The sequence below is a fragment of the Drosophila sechellia genome, chromosome 2L, assembly GCF_004382195.2.
Source record: "Drosophila sechellia strain sech25 chromosome 2L, ASM438219v1, whole genome shotgun sequence".
NCBI lineage: Eukaryota > Metazoa > Arthropoda > Insecta > Diptera > Drosophilidae > Drosophila > Drosophila sechellia.
In genome coordinates this window covers 725,604-747,118 of record NC_045949.1, presented here as the reverse complement: position 1 = coordinate 747,118, position 21,515 = coordinate 725,604, and the positions used below count along the sequence as shown (strand labels likewise).

Genomic DNA, 21,515 nt, shown 5'->3' with positions numbered 1-21,515 from the left:
TTTTCGTCGCAGCCACATTGGAGAATCGCAGCGAGCGGAGAAAACTCGATTCTCAGTCGCCTTCTCCTCGTGTCGCCGTCGGAATTTGGATTTCAGTTCGCAACAATCTGGCTATATTACAAAATATATATATTCAAGAATATACGAAACGAAGTGCAAGAAAATTCCTAGTGCAGTGCAGACAAATTGAAGTTCATCGAATCAATAATAAGTTCATATAGCCCCTGAAAGCCTCCGCCAAAAGCCAAATTCTTCGCCGCGTTTTATTTTGTTTTCGTCACCGATTTTTGTCGCCGTCGCCGCTGCTTTTTCGCCGCGTGTGAGAAAAGTTCGGTGTAAAATATTTATACAGATATATTCAAATCGGGCAGAGTTTCCACTAGAGCAACAAGAGTGATTTTTAATTAATATTCAGCCGAGAAAATCCAACAGCGAATACATAAGCACAACACAGCAGTAGCACAACAAATACACAGAGTAAAAGGCGAAAAGAAATATTGTTCAACAAGTCAAACGAGTTCTTTTTGGCTCGCTTCGGCCGTGTGGCTAAAGATACAACAACATTGTGTTTGTGGCAGCGGGATTTCGCCGTATTGTTTTTGTTGCGCCTTTGGTGAAAAATATTGGCAACCGCCGCAGCATTTCAGCGGCTCAAGCCCAAAAGGAGCTCCACAGCAAAGAAGAGGCCACGAAATGTAAGAGAAAGATGAAAAGTCCACCCCAAAATTCAACCAACACTTTAGGGGGACAATGTCAGGAAAGACAGTTATAATTTGAAGGAAAAAGCACAACAAAAGATAGAATAAACTAGCTCAGAATAAAGACCAACCCACCATCAATTGCTGACAGATACAAACTGATTCGATACGAACTGATTTTGCACAGACACCTTTAAGTTTTTACAATTTTTGATCAAAAATACAACCTAAAAGACAGTGTTTTTAGTCACAATAAAAAAATAAAAAATAAATCAAATAAAGATGGTAAAGATGGTAAAGAAATTAAAACTAAAAGATGAAGCAGCTCTAGAAGTAAAGTAAACAGTCTGCCAAGCTTGGCCCAGGCCTAATTAGACGTTTTCTTTTCTTTTTTTTTCTTGGTCTGGAGAAACAGGAGCGAAAACAACTTGAAATAGTCAAATTGGTAATCGAAAGCGATGTTCTCGAGAAAGAAAGAAAGAAAGAGGCATTCGCCGAAGAGGAAAACACACACTCTCTGTGGATGTGACCGCCTCCTCTTGGGTGCTTCTATTCCTATCTACTTCTACCTCGCCTTCCACTTTGTATTCCATTTCTTCAAGTGCTGTTCGAGTTTTCCTCTTTTCCATCTTCGCCTCGTTTTTTTTTTGGTCCGCTCCCTAGGAAAATGTGAAAAAACAAATAGAGTCGGTGTTCTTGGCGTTGGTGTGGTATTGTATGGTGTTTTGTGGCTGGTGGATCGGCACGGAATGGGGAATTTTATTCTACCTGTTTTACACGTTGCCGAGCGACGACGATTGAGGCGATCGATCTCTAATCTCTGTCGATACGGGGCGACACGTGAAGGGAATGGAAATGTGCACAAAGTGTCGCCCAACTGTGATTCCTGGAAAACTTCACACAGAATGCAGTCAGCTGTGACCCTTCCAAAAACTACAGCGAAGTAACCGAATTGGAGTTCAATCGGATAAATAGAGTTGTATATAAACGCATATTAGTTATTCACTTCTTTTGTCTCATGCATTTTCAATCTCAGACGCGAAAAGAGGCTTCTTTTTATAATTGACAATTTTCGAGGCGGAAGTTCGAAACGTGCTCGGATTTTTGAATGCCATTCCAATTAAATTTCTATGCGTTGTTAAATTATTACAGAACGCTCGACTGGGGGCCCTTTTCAATTTTCATGCTGCTAAAAGCCAGAGCAGTCGGACATTAGAGTCTGGATTTTATGGCCCTTAATTTACACTTCCCCTTAAGTTGGCCTGAAACCCCGAACGCACCAACAAAAGGCTGCCGAGTTCAAAGTTGAGTCGAGTTGTGCGAAGAGAGAACAGAATGAAATATAATTTTCATTTCCCATGATGCGTGTGTATGAGTGTGTGTATGTTTTCCGACCCTATCCCAAACCGTTATAGACGCTAGGCTCATATTTGTTTTATCTCTGGGCGGCAGGTGTTCGTCTGAAGGTGCGGGCGCTCAAACGAAAGACTGAGTACACGAACTTGCAAAACGCAGTTTAATGCGCTTTAAATTGCTCCAATGTCCGCCGGCTTTCCCCCTTTTCCCCACTAATTGCCGCAATGCTTAGCGCTGTACAAACAAAGATTACGCTTTAATCTATTTTCGCGAGTGTGCGGAGGAAAAGCCATCAAAGCGGACCACACACATTCAGCTCGATGAGCCGGAAAATTACATTAGACGTGGACGAGGCATACACGTTAAAAAATCAGTGTGCACCTCATCATCGTATAGTTTAATATATTATTCCCACTTTTAAATTATAACACTATGCCACTTAAAAACGCTTAAAATTGTTCTTGCATATGGTCAAGATCAAATCGTAAAAATTGATTTCTCTGTATGGGAAGACACGCACCTGCCGCAAACACCCGCTCCTCGAAGGGGGAAAAGGGGGATTGCTTCGCGCTAATTTCTTTGTTGAGCCTCATGCGAGTTGGCATCGCGAACATTCGAATGTGACTAGGCCTGTGATTAGTCGGCGAATATGTTCATCGTCCGTCGCTGGATGAAGACACTTCTCTAGCTGGGAAAATAATGGAACAGGTTGTAGTTTTGCCTCGCGTCCTCATCTCGTGTCAGGTGGGCATAAATATTTGCTAACCAATAACTATCTTAATTCGAGCATGTCGCATTGGCCAATCTCAGATTCGTGCCCGTTTTATGGCCTAAATATGCTGGCCCTGGAATCTCGTGGGTAAACATCATTAAAATAAAATAAAATTTCAAATAAAAACAATCAGATAAGAGAGAAGAATTGGATTGGACTGTTAATATAAGATTCAAATAAAATGATACACACTTTCACAGTTTTAATATAGAAATATTATACAATTTCCGTCAATCAAAGATAGTTGGAAATTTGTTTTATATATTTCACGCTTGTTTTCAGTCCCATAAATATGTTCGCTGCTTAATTTGATTATTTTTATTGAGCAGGCTTCGTTATAGAACCAGAATAAGTTTTTGGAGATAAGCGGGATCGGAACGTTATACATTTGATGCCATCGAAATCGGATGCTGATTAAGAAATATTTTGGTGTTTACGACAAGGGGCGCGTGCAGACGTGGGTAGATGAACCGCTCTCTCGGTCGGGGAATAGGGGATTAGCATTATGTGCTGTGTGTTGGCTTTGTGCCTTAATGGCGGACATAAAACGCGTTAAACAATGGCCAAACACACTCTTGGCCATGGCAATCATTGCTAAATGCTTTCGGCTACCCAAACAAAACCTGGAAGCTGAGTCAGCAAGAAGATGATGCTAGGAACAGGCTTCCACTTCGATAGTAAATCTTGTGGCATAATTGTAGCGGAGATGCGCTGCCGACGAGTTTTTCAGTTGTATTGATAAAAATCTTTTCTATGATAATTTCTATAATTTTTGCTTGCGATTTCTTATCCAATATCTTGCAAACATTGGACATTTAAGGAAGGCGATCCCATGCAGCGGTTGTCGTGGTAGCGATAAGATATAAACCAGAACATCTCATCAACGTCCTTGCATTTTCGCTGGCACTTGCCACTAATTAGGGCTTATTATGCGTTCCTCGCCAGACTCTGGCAGCCTTTCAATTGGCAATTAAAGAGTGCCAAGCTTTCCACCGCTTGGGACCCTTAAGAAAGTGAAGTTCAGTAAATTGAAACACAAGACAAAATCGAAATGGAAACCGACATCGAATTGAAAACGAAATTACCTCGGTTTCACTTGCATTTTCGCACTTTTCCTAGCAGAAAAACACTCGTGTTTACTTCACGCTTTCGCAGCTCTGGATATCTGACGTGATCCACGCTTGGTTGGATTCGAGTCTCTCGGAGATCTGGGATCTGACCAGTCGGACCTTTCGGATTTGCATCTAAATGAGTTCGATTAATATGCGGACAATTATAGTTTCGTTGTTTATAGCTGGCCGTCTGGTGTGTGTCGGACAATTAGAAAGTCATTAGAAGTAACTTATTAGCTGACAGACTGGCCGTATAAGCCCGGACTGACTGGCTGACTCTTCGCCCGCTCAGCCAGTTTTCATAAATTACTCAACATTTAATTAAACACGCTCTAAAGCGTCTACTTACCACCTACTTAGCCTCTGGTTTTAGACAACAATTTTGCATAATTTGCAGTTAAATCACGAGCGGAACCGCAGCAACAACAACAGCTCTGCCCAAACAAGTTGATTTTCTTCTTCGACTCTGTTAATTGTTCGAGTAGAAAATCTCTGCTACATGTGTAATGTGCAAGTTAATGAAGTCTCTAAAGAGCTTTTACTTTAGTAATAGGTCAGCCACTAAACGTTGGCAAAACATTTCTTCCGGTCCCTGATTTTTTTTTTTTTGCCCTGCTAAACTTTAGTTAAACTTACTTTAATTATATACATTTTTGGGTTTGGCCTTCTTTGTTTCTTGGCACAAATATCTAGTGAATACATGTGTGCTGCTCAACTTTTGAAGTACGCAATCATTTTTGCGTTAACAGTAGCTTTTGAGTAAAATTGGATTGGAAGTGAGCCTTCCGTTTCTCCTTTTGTAAATCTTCTACTTCTCATTCGCCAGCCTAATTAGTTGGACCATAAAGTTTACGCTGTTATTCTTATGATTGTGTACGTTTTATACCGCTCTGCGGGGTTATGGGCTCTTGTTGTTGCTTTTATTTGCTATTAACTAGATTTTATTGATGCCGCTTTGTTTTTGTTTCGGAATTTTCAGTTTTCCTCTATTTTTGTTGGTACGGTTTTACGAGCTTTTGTGCGCTCGTAAAAACAAAGAGAGAAAACAAAAAAAATTCTCCCGGAAAAAAATATTTTTTAATATTGAATACATAACTTTAATGACAGTGGGATACTTATTTTGAAGAGAAAGCAGTGGTATTGTTCAACATATTAAAATATAACTGGAAATCCTAACATCTTAAAGGCACTAGGATTCTTTGTTTTAACTTATTTTTCGCTGTGCAAGCATCCATTTTGTTTTATCCACTGGTCATTCCCACAGCCCTCATGCTCCGTTCGCTCCGTCATTTCCAACGGATCTCAGATCTCAGGTGCAACCACACGCAAGGCAACCGACCGCCAGCTGGCACTCAAATCGGACTGCTCTGCGATCCCAGATCTGGGAATCTGGACGGGAGCTGTCCAGCTTGGGCGCCAGCAATCGGGATCGGGAACCCCTCCACGGGCTTTCTAATGTGTTCGGGTATTAGCAGTTCATCTAAACTTATGACAAGTGCAAATCAAACTGACGTTTCCGCAACGGCAGCTAACTCTTTTCCTGGGGTAATTTGCGTATCACAGAGTTCAGGCCTAACGTACTCCTCGGCTTTTTGATGGAGGCACCGTTGCTGTTTATTAAATTACGCCTCATGTCATGGAAGGAAGGGACATGATCATTATAAAGTTATTAGACCCCTAATGGTAGCGGAATCTCTCGATGGACATGAAAGATAGGCCCCGGCTGGCTAATTTCTCCGCAGAAATCTCCTTTTCTTCAGAGGATTATGTTGTTCTGGATGTCAATCTTGTAAGGGGAAGAATCCGTCAGACTTCTAACGCCAAGTTTGATCTCTTCGTTTCCCAAGACCCATTAATTCGGTTTTAATTGCTGGCCACGATCAAACAGGATCATCTGGGCTGAGTTCTCGGGGTTGGGAGTTGGAAGATCTCTATCTGATCACGAAATGAAATTTCTAAGGCATTCCCAAAATAATAATCATAATTTTTTATATTATTCGTCTGTGCGCCCTCCCTTTACCTTTTTTATTTTCGCTTATCGCGCGAGAAAAATCTTTCCAAATTGCAGTGGAAACAAATGTTGTTTTGGCCACTCAAAAAAGTGTTAGTCATGGCCTTGTTAACTAAATTGTTCACCACGAATTGCTCGGACCTCAAAGCATTTCGATTCCTATTCCAGCCACATGGCATTAGTTCTGAGTCCGGAGTTGGCCATCCAACAATGGCAACTTGGCCGCGGAACTGTATTCTTTGATTTCTCTCGGAATGTGTGAGTGTGCGTTTGTGTGTGCCAGCCATATTTCATCGAGATCCCAAGCCCAAACCCATTCCCGAAATCAGAACCAGTATAACAGAGGCCCGAAAAGCAAACCAAGACCCTTTTAGCCTTTGAACCTTTCGCAGCACGCAGGTAGAATCGACATCGTCGTCCGCTTCTCTGGTCTTTTGTCTTCATTCCTGATCTCTCTTGGTCGTCTATTAGCATTTCAAATTCCCCCAAATGGCCAAATGGAAATGCCTCCACCATGCGTAAGCCTCCACTTCCATCTCCATCCTCACCATCGTAGCGGTCATTGGGGCAGTTATCAGTCTATTAGCTGCAACTATAGGTTCTTCTCTTGGGGGTTCTCAGAGTTGGCTTTTTGTACAGGCCTAAAGCTTGAAGTGTGGGCAGTGATTATGGTCAGTTCATTTTTCACTATTACACTGCTAAAAGCATTTCGATAATTTAGACTGGGGTTAGAACATAGGGATTCATATATCCACATCATTTAGCATTGAGAAAGAAAATAAATATATTAAAGATATTGTAATCACTTCAATAAGATTTGATTTCCATGATGATGCAGTTTATATATGCTTTACTTATTGTTATCTTTTCTTTTTAGAATTGCCATGGCCCTGCTGGAAGGAGGCAACATCAGTGAAGGACGCTCGTAGCTCCTCATAGCTTTCTTCTCGACATCCACCCAGAGTGGATCCATTAACCATGAAAGCCACGTTGGATTCGGTAGCCATCGAAACGATGACGAGGGTAACATTCACTGCGAACCACGAGTCGAAGGACTTTGCAATATTCCATCGATGCCGGAGACGATCCAACATCAACTCGCTATATTCGCCACCTGCCCTGCATCCCTCGCACATGCTGCGGAGTAGCTTACTAATTCTAGTGGCAATCGTTCTCCTGGGATCTCCGCAGGCTGCCTCTCACGATCAGGAGAGGGAGCGAAAGTTGGAAGTCTTCGAAGGCGTTGCCGTGGACTATCAAATCGGTTATATAGGAGACTTCGGCGGAATCGATAGTGGTCCGCCATACATTATTGTGGCGGAGGCAGGAGTAGAAACAGATCTCGCTATAGATCGGGCCACGGGAGAGATCCGCACAAAGGTCAAACTGGACAGGGAAACTCGAGCTTCTTACAGTCTAGTGGCTATTCCCCTGAGTGGTCGTAATATTCGAGTGCTGGTCACAGTTAAAGATGAGAACGACAATGCCCCCACGTTTCCACAAACCTCGATGCACATAGAGTTCCCAGAAAATACCCCAAGGGAGGTAAAGAGAACTCTTCTTCCGGCAAGGGATCTGGATCTGGAACCCTACAACACCCAGAGATATAACATCGTGTCGGGAAACGTAAATGACGCCTTTAGATTGTCGTCCCACAGAGAAAGGGACGGTGTTCTGTACTTGGATCTGCAGATCAGTGGTTTTTTAGATAGAGAGACCACGCCAGGCTATAGTCTTTTAATTGAAGCTTTAGATGGAGGAACTCCCCCGTTGCGTGGATTTATGACTGTTAATATTACCATTCAGGATGTAAATGATAATCAACCGATCTTCAATCAGAGCAGGTACTTTGCAACGGTGCCAGAGAATGCCACTGTGGGCACCAGTGTCCTGCAGGTGTATGCATCAGACACGGATGCCGATGAGAATGGTTTGGTGGAATACGCCATCAACAGAAGACAGAGCGACAAGGAGCAAATGTTTCGCATAGATCCCAGAACAGGAGCGATTTACATCAATAAAGCACTGGATTTCGAGACTAAGGAGCTGCATGAACTTGTGGTGGTGGCCAAGGATCATGGTGAACAGCCGCTGGAGACAACCGCCTTTGTTTCCATCAGAGTCACAGATGTAAATGACAACCAACCGACTATAAATGTGATCTTCCTCAGTGATGATGCCTCCCCAAAAATATCGGAGTCGGCCCAACCGGGCGAATTCGTGGCTAGAATTTCGGTGCATGACCCCGATTCGAAAACTGAGTATGCCAATGTGAATGTGACGCTCAACGGAGGAGATGGTCACTTCGCTTTGACCACTAGGGATAACAGTATTTATTTGGTAATAGTTCACCTGCCGCTGGACAGGGAGATAGTTTCCAATTATACCCTGAGTGTTGTAGCCACCGATAAGGGAACACCGCCCCTGCACGCCTCCAAATCGATCTTCCTGAGGATTACCGATGTCAATGACAATCCACCGGAGTTCGAGCAGGATCTCTACCACGCCAACGTGATGGAGGTGGCCGATCCGGGTACATCGGTTCTTCAAGTTCTAGCCCACGATCGCGATGAGGGCCTAAACTCGGCTTTGACTTACTCGCTGGCCGAAACGCCCGAAACCCATGCTCAGTGGTTTCAGATTGACCCACAAACGGGACTGATCACCACCCGATCGCATATTGATTGCGAAACGGAGCCCGTGCCGCAGCTTACGGTTGTCGTTAGGGACGGAGGAGTTCCCCCGCTTTCCTCCACAGCCACGGTCCTTGTGACCATTCACGACGTCAACGACAACGAACCGATCTTCGACCAGAGCTTCTACAACGTATCCGTCGCTGAAAACGAACCCGTGGGCAGGTGCATACTCAAGGTGAGTCATTAGTTCAGTACTATTTCACTTCCAACTCCCGTTTTTCCGATCTTCCTATGGTGACCCACTTTCCGGTGGGTCATTAAAACGTTTGTCTCGCCAACTGCCTCGAATCCACACAACGAGCGTCGCTTATGGATTTTCCACGTACTTGTGCCCCAAAACTAATCTTATGCATCAATTACCCGCTCCCAGTCAGATCAGTCAGTCGGACATCAGACATCACATTGGACATCAGAAATCCGACATCAGGCCTCAAACATCGACTTCGACGTCCGTAGGGAATCGTGAGGGGGGAGTTAGATAAAAGCGGTGCATGACACGAAATGCAGTTAGGTTAGAAAGGTATTTCGAAATAATGACGTGGTTGGTAATATAATGAAAAGTTTGTGACTTAAGTTAAAGAGGTATAAGCCATCAAATAAGTTCGATTAATACAAATCCGAAAATATTAAAAATTTATTTATAAAAAAGAGTATACACCAAATCGATGTCTAATCTGAAAGTATTGCTAGCTTCTTGTTAACATCTCTGAGCTCAAATTCCACGCAGTTCCCGTTCGTAAGCCCCTCCGAAAAAAACACCACCCAACAAATCCCCTCCAACTATTGCTCCTCATCTGCACCCTGGGCAATGCGGGATCCTCACTCTTTTGTAGTTAATCCATTCATCATCGGGTAATTACATTTTTATAACATTTATCTCTGGGGAAAAAGTTTGAAAAAGGCATCAGCAGAGAGACCAAGGCCCAAAACCGTTTTCCAGTGTCTAACGAAGGCATTTTGTTCGGTCTTTCCTCTTCGGCGGCGATCACCCATTCTTCTCTGAACACATAGGTAAACGTACATATATGCACAAGAGCGTCTCGAGACGTCGACAAGATTTTTGTTCAGACTATCAAATGTGACCTCTCTTGTCTCGCAGTAAACGACGAAAAAAAAAAAAACGACAACGAGGTGGAGGAAAAAAACACAGGACCGACTGACTGAAAATGTAGCCGCGATTCCAAACTTCTCAGCAATTTAACAACAACACGATTTTCAAATCAGCGTAGTGTTTACAAAAAAAAGTTAAGTTAAGAATGCCATAGACTTGTCTAGGAATTTAATAAACTACAAGCCCATCCTATATTAATTTTACGTTAGACTTCATTTCGCACATATGTGAAAACTAGTGAATTAGTTACTGTTCACTTTGTAATTCACAATGTTTGGTTAATGGGTATAATACAAACTTATTGGCAGATCTTAAGGGCCCTCAAGTTAATGGGTAATATTATTTTAACTACCATGATCCCTTTTCGCCTTCGTTAGATGATTTCCGCAAATCAAATGGAATCAAATCTCATCAAAAGTACAACAACGTGAGGGAGACCAAATTAACGGACACCGCGACGAAGAAACGAAACAACAATAAATTGGAATAACAACGCCAATTTTTTGACAACGAAGAGATTTGATGAAATCTGACAAAAAGTCACGTTTCCTTAATTACAATGAAGGAAAAGTAGATTTAATGCTGGTGATACCCTGCTCCCCGAAAATTAACCACAAACGAACAAAACACAAAACGCATAATTGGCTCACGCAAAAATAAAATAACAGAAACCGAAACTGAAATGATGAGGTCTGAACTCGGCAATCTAAAGAATTGAGAAAGAGATGGATAACCATCCATACTAAGGGATCTTTCAGTATCTGGTGCGATTTGGGAGCTCAATAATCATAAAATGAGTCTGAAGTCTGAAGTCCGAAGTCAAGGCCCTAAAAACTAAATTCGAGCCCTCAATCCCCTGTTCTGGATCTTCTTGTTATTCGGGCACATATTGAAGCCAATATGCGGTCGTGAAGACAATAAAAGATCCAAAAACCCAACCCAAAACATAAAAAAATGCGAAATCGGCATTTCTTATATAAAAAAAAAAAACGATATGAAACAAAAAGTGAAACAAGAAGCATTGGCCAAAGGACCAGCCATAAAGCTAACTTTTTGTATGGCTCGCAACTATAGCAAATTAAAGAAGACCCTAAAAAAATCGTTGAAAGAATAAGACGCGAATTTAAGTCAGGGAAGTTGCTTTTAACAAAAAAAAAAAAACAATAATTCTAAAAGCAAAAGCCAGAAATAGTTGCACAAAATCTCTGAATCTCAAAAGGCTTATTGAGAGCACTGTTTGGCATAACTGCCAATCGCTTTTAGTGAGAATCCGAAATACTTTGCAAGCCGCTCATCATTATTTTTGGCCAAAAGACTGCATTGGATTCTAAGATATTTGAGAGAAAATCTGTTGGAATCATGTGTGTGTTAACTTAAAACTCAACTATTCTGTTTATTACCTGTAAATTCCTTACAATATTTGGCTCTTCTTGCGTCTCTCCTTTTCTTCACTCTTAGCCAGGCATCTCGGCCATTCCAAGCAACTGTTGTGCCTTTTGCCGCTGTATCATTTTCTAGCCGAAGAAGCGGAAATGCTATTTAATTAGAGGCGATCAAATGCCGCCATTCCGGCTCCAACTCCGTCTCTAGCGCGTCTGACCAACTAATGGCTAACCAAATTACACTTTAATTTGGGCCACGAAACAAAAGACTTAGGCAACGAACTTGCGTTGAAGTGGGAGTGGCAATAGGGGATTACTCATCAGCCCATCCCGCTCGCTCCTTCGCGCTATCTAAGATTATTATGCGAGCGTAAAAATTAAAATCTCATTATGCAAATTACAAGAAAAAACTAAATAATACAAACTGGCCGCCTGTCCCTCTCTCTACGCTCAACTCCTCCGCCCAATTTGGAGTTTCCTTTCGGCAGTGAAAAGAAGTGGAAAAAGACAGCATAATTCGCTCGTCGTGTGGTTGTTGTCATCTTAGATTTGTTGTTGCCGTTGCAGTTACACACTAAATTACAGTCAATTACATTGGGGAGAAAGAGAGAAAAGGGAGAGTGAGGGAATGTGGGAACAGCACTCGCAGATTCCTAAGCTATTCTACCAGCCCCATTCCCCTATCCCCATTTCTCCACCCACCAACGGATTGGGTCTGTCAAGATGTTCGAAATAAGTTCGGAGTACAAGTTGCTCGAACATCGAAATTAGATGTTATTGCTGCGGCAGAGAGAAAAATATCTGCAAGCACTTCTATTACATTTTTTGGATTAGATGGGCCTAACTAGAAGTGTACATATATGAGACATCTTAGCTGGCATTTTTGTGCTTAGGTGGATATTTCCAACAAAAATCCGTAACTATTTTGAGTGGCCAGGAAAAGTGCACATTTTTTTTTTGCGTGTGCTTGGATGTTGTAATTTCGCATTGTTTGGCTAATCTACGTAAATCTCATTTTCGGGTGGCTCCCACAATTACAACGCAGGGCTGGCGGTGTTGGTTGGTGCAGGGGGGCCGTATGAAGAGGAAAAAGGAGGGTCGGGTAGCTAAAGGGAACACGATCTGCCCATTTGGCCAAGTTATGTGGTCGCTCCTCTAATGCACAACCACTCGCACAAACGCACACACACTGAACTGGTTTTCAGTTGGCGGAGGGTGCAAGTGGCATGTTCCCCCTGTGCGTCTCTGTCCCCCGCCCCCTTGGGAGCCCACCGCCCCCCTTTTTCCGCCTATCTTTGATTGCGTATGCGGCGCTCAGCGTGCACCAATTTTCTTTGTCTCTTGGCTCAATTCACTTTTTTCTAAGCAACGATGTGATGCCCTTTTATGTGGCTATATATCTGCACCTATCTCGGAGAGAAAGAGAGTGGGCTTCTCTTTTCCTTCCTGAGAGCATTTCTTCTCTCTCTCCCTCTCTTTCTCTGCGTTTACGCGACTTGTTTTGCACAATTTTAATTTTATAAACACCTTTAACGCATTTTTGAGCGCTCACATTCCATAAATGCCAGCCCAGAGAGACCGAGAGAGAAAACCGGTGAGAACTGGAGAAACTCACCACGAATTCGCCGCACGGCGAATGTATCTGAAGTCGTTGCCATTCAGAAATTCAGCGGATTGAAGCGAAATACATAGTTTTGTCCAAGATCTCTCTTTCTCTCTCTCCCTCTTTATCGCTGGGCCAAGACAAAATGGTTGGAAAATCATGGCGTAGCCGGTTTTTTTTATAAATTACGATTTCATTTTTTTTGTCTTGGTGTGTCTCCATAGTATAATCGAGCCACATGGCCAAGAACCCACTCTCCGTCTCCTTCTTGCTCTGACTTAATATTTTAATTAAGTTGCGAGGGGAGACCGCGATAAGAGCCTTGAATGGCCGTTTGCCGCCACACGACAACATAATTTTTGACACAATTTCGCGGGCCAAGTTAAGCATCGGGAGATAATCGCCTTTCCTGGCCCATAACAAACACCATAAGGAAGCCAGTGAGCATCCGGGCAACCGATGAGCCATTGAGCCGGACCAAGAACACGGCGAAAATAGCCCAGAGCTCTGATCACTATCAAAACATCAATAAACCTTAACTGATAGGCTCACATGAAGGAGCCAAGGGGTGCGGAAGGGGTGAGCAAATGGATATAAAGGCGTTCCGCAGAGAATGAGCTTTCATTTTGCATATTTGAGCTAAGGGGAGAAGGACTAAGAGATTTCACGTCGACGCATCAAATGTGCATCAATTTGCGGGCCAAACGCGACAACAGGCAGCCAGACACGCGTGCAATACTGTGGATGCCACGCAGCACTGAAACAAGTGTATAATATGGTCTTTAACAAGGCTTATATTTCATACACATTTATGTAATAGTTTTTTATACTGCGTAAATCTTTAGAAAGTATTTTTATATTAAGATTTTGCCAACTCTTTATCGTTCAACCAAGAATATCTTGCCTTGGACCCCTGATTTCTGTCAGTGAGTCGTTGCTCCTGTGGCTGACTTTGTGGCCATATTTAGTAAATACCGCTTCTGTGGCTGCTTTTAAACGTGCAATTAAAGCGCGCACACACAGTCGCGCGAAAGAGAAAGAGAGAGCTGCGGAGCGAAAGGGGGCGTGTGGAGCACTGAGATGGAGACGCTGGGATCTGAAATGCTCAACGCGCGCGCACACATCACAACAACCCGAGGGCATTGGCTACTGCATTTGCATAGCCGCCAAGAACTCAAAGCTTTGAGCCGAGTCTTCCGCGGGAGGAGCGGAGAAAGGAGTGCACAACGGAGACTGGAGAAGTGGAGGAAAGACTGCTCCTCCAAGTCACGGAGACAGCCGGGAATAAAGGAGATGCGCGATTTGCGGGCCAGTTCCAAAGTGAATAATTTCCAGCAGCCGTTTTTAGCGAATAAATATTACTGGGTATATAAAAATAGGTTTCTATGAGCATACTGGATCTTACCTTCATAAGCAAATCAACTTGTTTAAATAAATATCCAAAGAAGGTGCGACTTTAATTTTTTTATTCACAGTGACTACTACTACTACTACTCTTATTTTATCAGCCAGCAATGCAACGATGCTCTAATACTTATTCTCACATCATAGATCCGTTCCTCCAAAACAGCTTCTTTGATTTTGTGGAATGTATGTGCTAGTCCGGTGTTTCAACAATTAGCTCGTCTCGCTGTCCATTAAGCCAGACTTGTCGGCCAAAATCAATACGCCGCCAGATGAGGTTCACTACCACTTTATGGACAGACTAAGGCACAGAAGAAAACTGAAAGTGTGTTGATTGATGGGCCAAAGTGGTAGTCAAAGTCAAAGCGGCTAAGATGAGCTGCCAAACTCTGAGGTCAGACTTTGTGACTGTCTTCGCTCTCGGGTTCTTCTGCTTTGCTCATCTGCATGCGAATGGCAATCAATGCAATCGCTCCGCCCCCTCCAAAAGCCAAGACTTTTAACAACTTCTGGGGAAAAAACGTGCGATTCTAAATGAGCATATCAACAGCTTACAAGGCCCAAGAGCCCAACTGTCCAAACCCAAACCCAAGCCCAGCCAAAGCAAACCCAGCTCTGCAGAGCTGGAAAGTCCCGGCCAGAGATGCTCTGTTGATAGCTTTTGCATATCGTCGTTGCCTGTAAAAGTATTTACCAGAGCCACACAAAAAACCAAAAAAAAAAGACAAACAAAAAATCAGCAAAGAAAAATCAACAGCCAAAGGCTGGAAGCTTATTTGGCCCTAATGTATCCAAGTCCTGCGACGAGAGCCGCAACAAGCGGGTTCACAATTTTAATTAGTTAATTATTTTTACTTTTAAGCAAACAAGATTTCAGAGACAAATAAAAAAGGGGAGCTCGGCGCGAGCCGGAGACACAGAGCGAAGCTTTTTCCAATCCCAAATCCCGACCCAGCTTGAACCCAAAAACCCAGCTGGGGATTTGCCTTTTCGTCCCGTTTCTCCTTTTCCACCTTTTTTCGCCGAGGTTTGGAATGGCCGGCAATCTGCATACGTGCATCTCGACCAGTCTTCGGGCTCCCTTCTGTCATTCTCCGTAGCCTGGAGTCTTTAGCCTGCAGCCTGCAGGCTGCATTCTCCTATCTGCTGTCTACTGTCTTCTGTCTTCCGTCTTTTGTCTCCCGTCTCATTTGTCGTCACCGGCGGAGAGCTGTGCTTCCAACTTTACAGATTTCCGAATCTGTTTTTCATTCCATCCTGTGCACTTCAATAAGAATTCATTAAAATGTGGTCAAGAAATTTTCGCATGAACTTGTATTCGGTTTCGTGCTATAGCAAAATGTAATAATGTTTTGAGTGCAATTGAAATGTATTCTCAATAGATTCTGTTCGTAACAACTCTTCCCATAACTATTTTGTCAAGTGCAAGAAAAAACTAAGAAGACTTGACCAGCTTTCGGACGAAAAAGAATTCCTCGTGTGGGTTGCCTAACATTCATAACATCGAATCTGGCCCATTGTTACTGAAAGCTGGCGATGATGATGATGATTATGACCAAACGGATTTGCATATTTTTGTGTGTAGAACACGGCCCATACAAAGCCGAGTATTTTATAAATCCCCACAAGAGTTTTTGGCTTGCAAATTAAATTGTCAATCATTTTTATAACTCGGCCCAATCGACGTGTGCGTAAAGGGAAGTTAATGCCAACATGATATGTGAAAAGCGGACTGTGAGCAACAACAAGCGCCGGCAAAAGACGAAATATAAACGATAATTTTTCGTTGAATTTTTAAACAGTCATTGGCTTGTCTGTCTTTTGTGTCTATCGCCGCTGTTGTTGGCACTTTGTGTTGTCGGTGGTGGCCAAAGATCTAAAGATCTATCAAGATATCTATGTTTGGGCCAGAGCCACACATAAATAATGAATTATGCCCGATTATTAGGCGACTTATGCAAAGACCAAAAACGACAACAAAAAACGCAGCGACTGCTAAAAAATTACGGCGATTAGGTGATTTAGGCGCTCATAGGAAGTGTTTATCTCGGCTGGCTACTGGGGATATGTGCGCTGACCGAACATAAATCAAATCCATACCCAGGTATTGTCAGCCCCTTTCAAGTGTATTTTTTAAATCCGACTTGAATGTGTGGCATCAACGAATGAGGCAGAAATCATAATCAACTGGGGTATTTCATCGCATGAGCTCATTTCTCAGTGTGCCGCCGCCTCAATAAAGCCTGCAACATTGTAGCATGTTGATGGGCTGCCACGACAACCCGAGGGCCGGCGAAGAATAAAGGGGAGGGCAGCGGCAATATCCGCACAGTTATTGATTAAGAGCCATAACAAAGGCAGGGGGCCAGAAATTACTGATTGAAAGCGGACAGAACGTGTCGACAGCAAAGGACCGAAAAAACCGAGCCAGGAATATCTGTGCAGCCCGAAAATTCGTGTAATTGCAGTTGCAATTTGCAAGGAAACCAAAGGGAGATTGCAGAAATTGTGGGCACGGGACTCGGGCCAAAACTCCACCCAGCCCCACCCTCCTCACTGCTGCAAATGTAAATGCCCTTGAGGAAAGTCAGAGTCCAACGGAACTTCCCCTAGGGGCAGTGAGCTAAATAACGTTTCTACACTGCGGAAAATAGAATAAACTTAATTAAAAATGCACACGTCATAAACCAAATAACTCATATAATGGTTTGCATTTTTTCTCACTGCAATATCCGACCACACCCTTTACAACCCACTAGGCAAATACGAAGGGCTCAGACTTCACAACTCATGGCTTCTCCAACTTTGACCCACTTCGTTTCTGGGTGCTTTGGTTTGCCCCGAAGATCCATAAATTACCACATCGACTTCCTGCCACTGGCGGGCAATTCATAAATTAAAGCAAGTTAATATTTCAGTGTCCGGAGTGCAACACCTCCGTAGCCTCGGATATTAAAATGCTTAATTGAATTTGTTAAGGCCAGCGAATGGCCCCCGATAAGGATAACTCTGTGCTGGGGAATCGGACGCCTCCTCATCTCGGTTTTGGAGGCCATCCCCCTGCCTTTTCGGGCTCACCATAAACAAACGCACAACTTTTATTGCTGCTGATTGTTAATTTGTGAAGCGATAACGCGTTCGTGGATAGCGACCCCAATTCCTCAGTCTCCCTCCGCCACGATAATCTGCCATATACACTTTTCTCCCAGTGCGAATTTGTGACACCCTTGAAGGTAACTCCTCTAGATATTCATTCTTTGCGGTACTGCGCGTCGCATCGATAAACTCATCCTTTTCTGGCACGGATCCTCCTCCTTCTCCACCTCTCCGAATCTCTTCCATGTGTCGTTTCCTGCCCCGCCAGAAATGACATGACAAATGTCTTTGACCAGGGCCCAGAGAACTGCAGAACTGGAGAATCGGAGAACCCGGAGACCGCATCGAACTCTCGGATCCCCGCGGGCAAGAGCCCCCTCACGCCCAGACCGCGCCTTTTGTTGTTCAATTCAATTTATTGTCGAAAGTTCGTAGTTGAAAGAACATTTTAATTTGGCCAGCCGAGGCAAAAGAGAGAATTCTCCAGAGTCGAAGAAAAGGTTGCAGCCCGGGATCTCTGAGCCTGTTTTCTTATAGTTTATGTGGCATGAAGTTGCAAAAGTCTCGTGTCGAGCGTTAAATTCTTTTCGACTTGGCAAATTGAACGCGCAGTCGTACACCAGGAGAAGTTTCCATAAAGTCTTTGCCTGGTACTCTCTTGTAAACCGCACATTTATATTTTTCCGAGATATATGCACGGCTTTTCTCTCTCTGCATCTCTGTTTTGATCCACGGTGTGGATGAATTCGAAAAGTAACTGTTGTGCACAATGTTCGGGGTGTCGAAGCGTCCGGAGTTCTCTTATTTAAACTCTTATTTATGCACATTTGCTGGAGCTTTCGTCTCCGCATTGGATTCCCCTTTACGGCTGCAATTCCTTTTTTGTGGCTTCATTTCGGCAGACAAATTTATTTGCTGTGGTTGTTGCCATACTGGCCACACTGGCCATACTGGCCGGGTTACTGTGGTTACTGTTTATTAGTGGATTTATGACGTTTGCCCCCAGTGGGACTCTCGTTAGTCGAATTGTGATCACTCTGCGCTGGACAGCGCCGTCAATTGCCATCAATCAATCAAGTGGGCCGCTCTAACTGTATCTTTTGGGCGTCTTGGGCGAGCGGTGGAGGAGGGGCGGGGCGCGGCATGCGGATGCCCAGATTTGAATGCTGAACAAAACTGCGCCTGCTTACCGGATCATAAATTTCTGTGCATTCGTCTCATTAACCAGCAAAAAGGGAACGAAAATCTCAAATTACCTCTGGCGAGTTGTTCTCTCTTCTCCCTCGGCTGCTCTTTCCGATTCTTTCTTCTGGAGAGCAGAAGAAAGCCAGGACGGGCAGAAGAGAGGCACGGCGGTTGATGGACAGGAAAGTGTATCGTTGCTGGCATGTTTGAAATTTTATACACTTGGGATTGGCGGATTAAGAGATTTTCTTCCTTTAAAGAGCTGCCAACAAAAGGCCACACTTTCATTTCACTTCCATACAACAATAAAATAATACAGAACACAACCGGGGAGAAGGAGGAGGAGGAGGAGGGGAGCAGGAGGTGGTGTGGCATGGGATCCCAAATTAAACTTAACAAGACAGAGTGTTAATGAATTATTTGGAGGACACGCTGCAATGTCACAGAACCAAGCCGCAGACATAAAAAGGCACCAGCAACCGGACAAACGAATTTCATTAAAAACTTGCCACAAACATTGTCGACAATTAAAAAGCTTCGCTCTGAAAGCCGCTGCGTACAATACTCGTACAAAAAACCAAAAAAAAAAAACTCAATGCAATCGATGTCGCTGGGGATGAGCTCTGGTTGGGGAATGGGGAATCGCAATCAGAGGAGTCAAGGTGGTGCTCCTGATGATACAACCGCAGAACCACCGATCTTAAGTGGCTGGCTCGGCTTTCCGGCTATTTTTAGGACATTGCAACGAGGTCTGAGTCTGAAACCGAAAGTGGAAACTCTCTGGAGCATTCGGCCGCAAGTATTGTTGCTTTTCGATTTTTTCTTGCTGTTTGAACTTTTTTGTGGACTTTTCCCTTAGCGGCTTACCTCAAAAACCAAACTGCTGAAGGTTAAACAGCCGCTCGGATAGAGAAAACAATGCAACCACAATTCCTAAAATACGTACTCTAATTAAGTAGAGTTCATACATAAGAACTAAAGACATCATTAAGCCATTATTCATACACACTATTTTTTCCAGTGCGTCACCGCAAATCAAGCGAATTAGCAAACATTTCATTCTCAAATGCATTCGAGTTCGTTGTCCGGGCAAGTCCTTCGTTTTGCTTTGAGCAACGAGTTGCCTGACACGCCGTTTTATTTGCGGAGCTCTCGTCTAGCCACCGAGCTTGAAATTGAGCTCCCTAAAGAGCACAAATATTGAATCAACTCTAGCCTCAAGCGGGTGGCCCTTCTAGGGACTGATATCTTGGCTAATTTACTTACCATACCCCAAAGTCGCCATTCCGAAGGTGATTAAAGGCACCTCAAGAGTTCAGCCAATATGGAAAACGGAAATATAGTTTCGAAGCCACAGCTGTTTTTGGCTGATACAGACGCAGAAATAAAGCAAATTAAATATGTAAATTAAGCCTGAGACTAATCCCCACTGGAGGCGATTGCAAATCAGGCGCAGAAGAACAGCAAATCATAGTTGTTGACATTTGTTAAAGTTCATTAAACGCGAATCGCAAAGAGAATACCAAATAGTTGGATCTCAATGTGTGAAAGAGACGGACGGAAATGCGTAGAGAAGGACGGACGTAGAATGGGTGGAGTAATCACAAACGAGGCCCACCAGCGGCGCTTCATTGCGAATCGCGGACTTTAGCTTCTTTCTCTAAAAAGCAGCAGACACGCAGAAATTGCCCACATTTTTGCCAGTTGACAACTTAATAAATTTTGAACAGAGAGAGAGGGAGAGGGAGAGGGAGAGAGAGAGGGAGAGGGAGAGAGGCGATGGGGAGACAGAAAAGCAGAGCAGCAGAGATCGCTCGAGTTGGTTATTAAACTCGCATATTTCTAATAATTTGCTCTGTCAGTTGGTCCGAGCTTTTTCTGCTGCTGTTGCCATCGTTTTCTTGCAGACATTTCCTCTATTTATCAGAAACGCATAAATTTCTAAAATATTTCTTCTTCTTCGGCGGCAACCACGACAACGAACAAGCGCGAGCAACAACACGATGCAGCCGAAGATGGCCAAGAAGAAGCATAAGATGGCCAAGAAAATTCTGCAGCACACGTGCACAGTGGGCAGGATCGAGAGTGAGAGGGCAGACGGTGGGACAGGTACAGAGCAGAGCAGCAAGTCGTGGATGGGGATGCACTGCAAGAATGCAGTGAGAAAGGTTAAGAATGTAGCCCAGAATTCTGGGCACAAAAAAAGTTGTAGATCTCTGGCTTCAGCTTCATCTCTACTCAGAGATATTAAAAGTTTTACTTAATATCAATATTATGGGTCTAAATTCAACATTCTCTCTCAAAATTCTCTCAGTGTGCTGCAAGAATGTATTCATAATTTCTTTACTGCTAAATAAAGTAATAGAACATTGCAAATTAACTTCTCGCGTCTCTTAATTTAATGAAAATTGCAGTTACTTTGCCACGGTTTTAGAGAAAAGCGACTTCCTGTCATTAGTTTTTTCTTTGCCATTTGTTTGTTTTTCGCTCAGTGCCCTTGCAGTTATTGGATCTAGCATTTCATTTCAACACCAAACGTAAATTTGTACTTCCTCTAAGGAGTCAGCATGATGTTGTTACTGTTACCCTCCCCGGACTTGTCGGCTTTCGGCTCACCACGCTGAAAGGAGATTTATGTTCATTATAGATTATTTCTGTCTGATGATGTTAATTTTGTTGCATTTCTCGCATTTGCTTGCAGCTCTGCCCTCCCCCCCCCCCCCCCCCCCCCCCCCCCCCCCCCCCTATCCCTCCTTCAGCTGTTCTGTGGTGCGGTTCGCATGTGTTGCTTACCGTTGCCTACCAGCCAAAGGAAATACCTGCCCAGGTGGGGCCGAAAAAGAGAAAAGGGGGCCGAGCTGGGAAGAGGAGAGTTCAGCTGGCGCTGCTCATAAATGTTGTACATTGTGGTGCCTGGTGCATGGTGTTGGTGTTGTTGTTGTTGCTGTTGATGGCGTTGCATGGTCAGCGTTTGATTTGTTGCGCGCACGCCTTGGCAACATTGTTGCCACAGAAGAGCAGAAGAGAGTAACATCATCAGAACGAATGTCGAATGTTGCCCGAGATCAAACGCAGAGCATTGGGGCATG

At 43.7% G+C, this 21,515-nt stretch overlaps 1 protein-coding gene across 1 annotated transcript in view; it reads left to right on the top strand.

The window, feature by feature from the left end:
* The window catches only part of LOC6617285 (protein dachsous), a 64,938-nt gene continuing 43,423 nt past the window's right edge, over positions 1–21,515 (top strand). The window contains exons 1-2 of the mRNA XM_032716908.1: positions 1–695; positions 6,827–8,820. Of these exons, the coding sequence (XP_032572799.1) occupies positions 6,928–8,820 (1,893 nt within the window). The 5' untranslated portion in view covers positions 1–695; positions 6,827–6,927. The remainder of the gene's footprint in view (positions 696–6,826; positions 8,821–21,515) is intronic.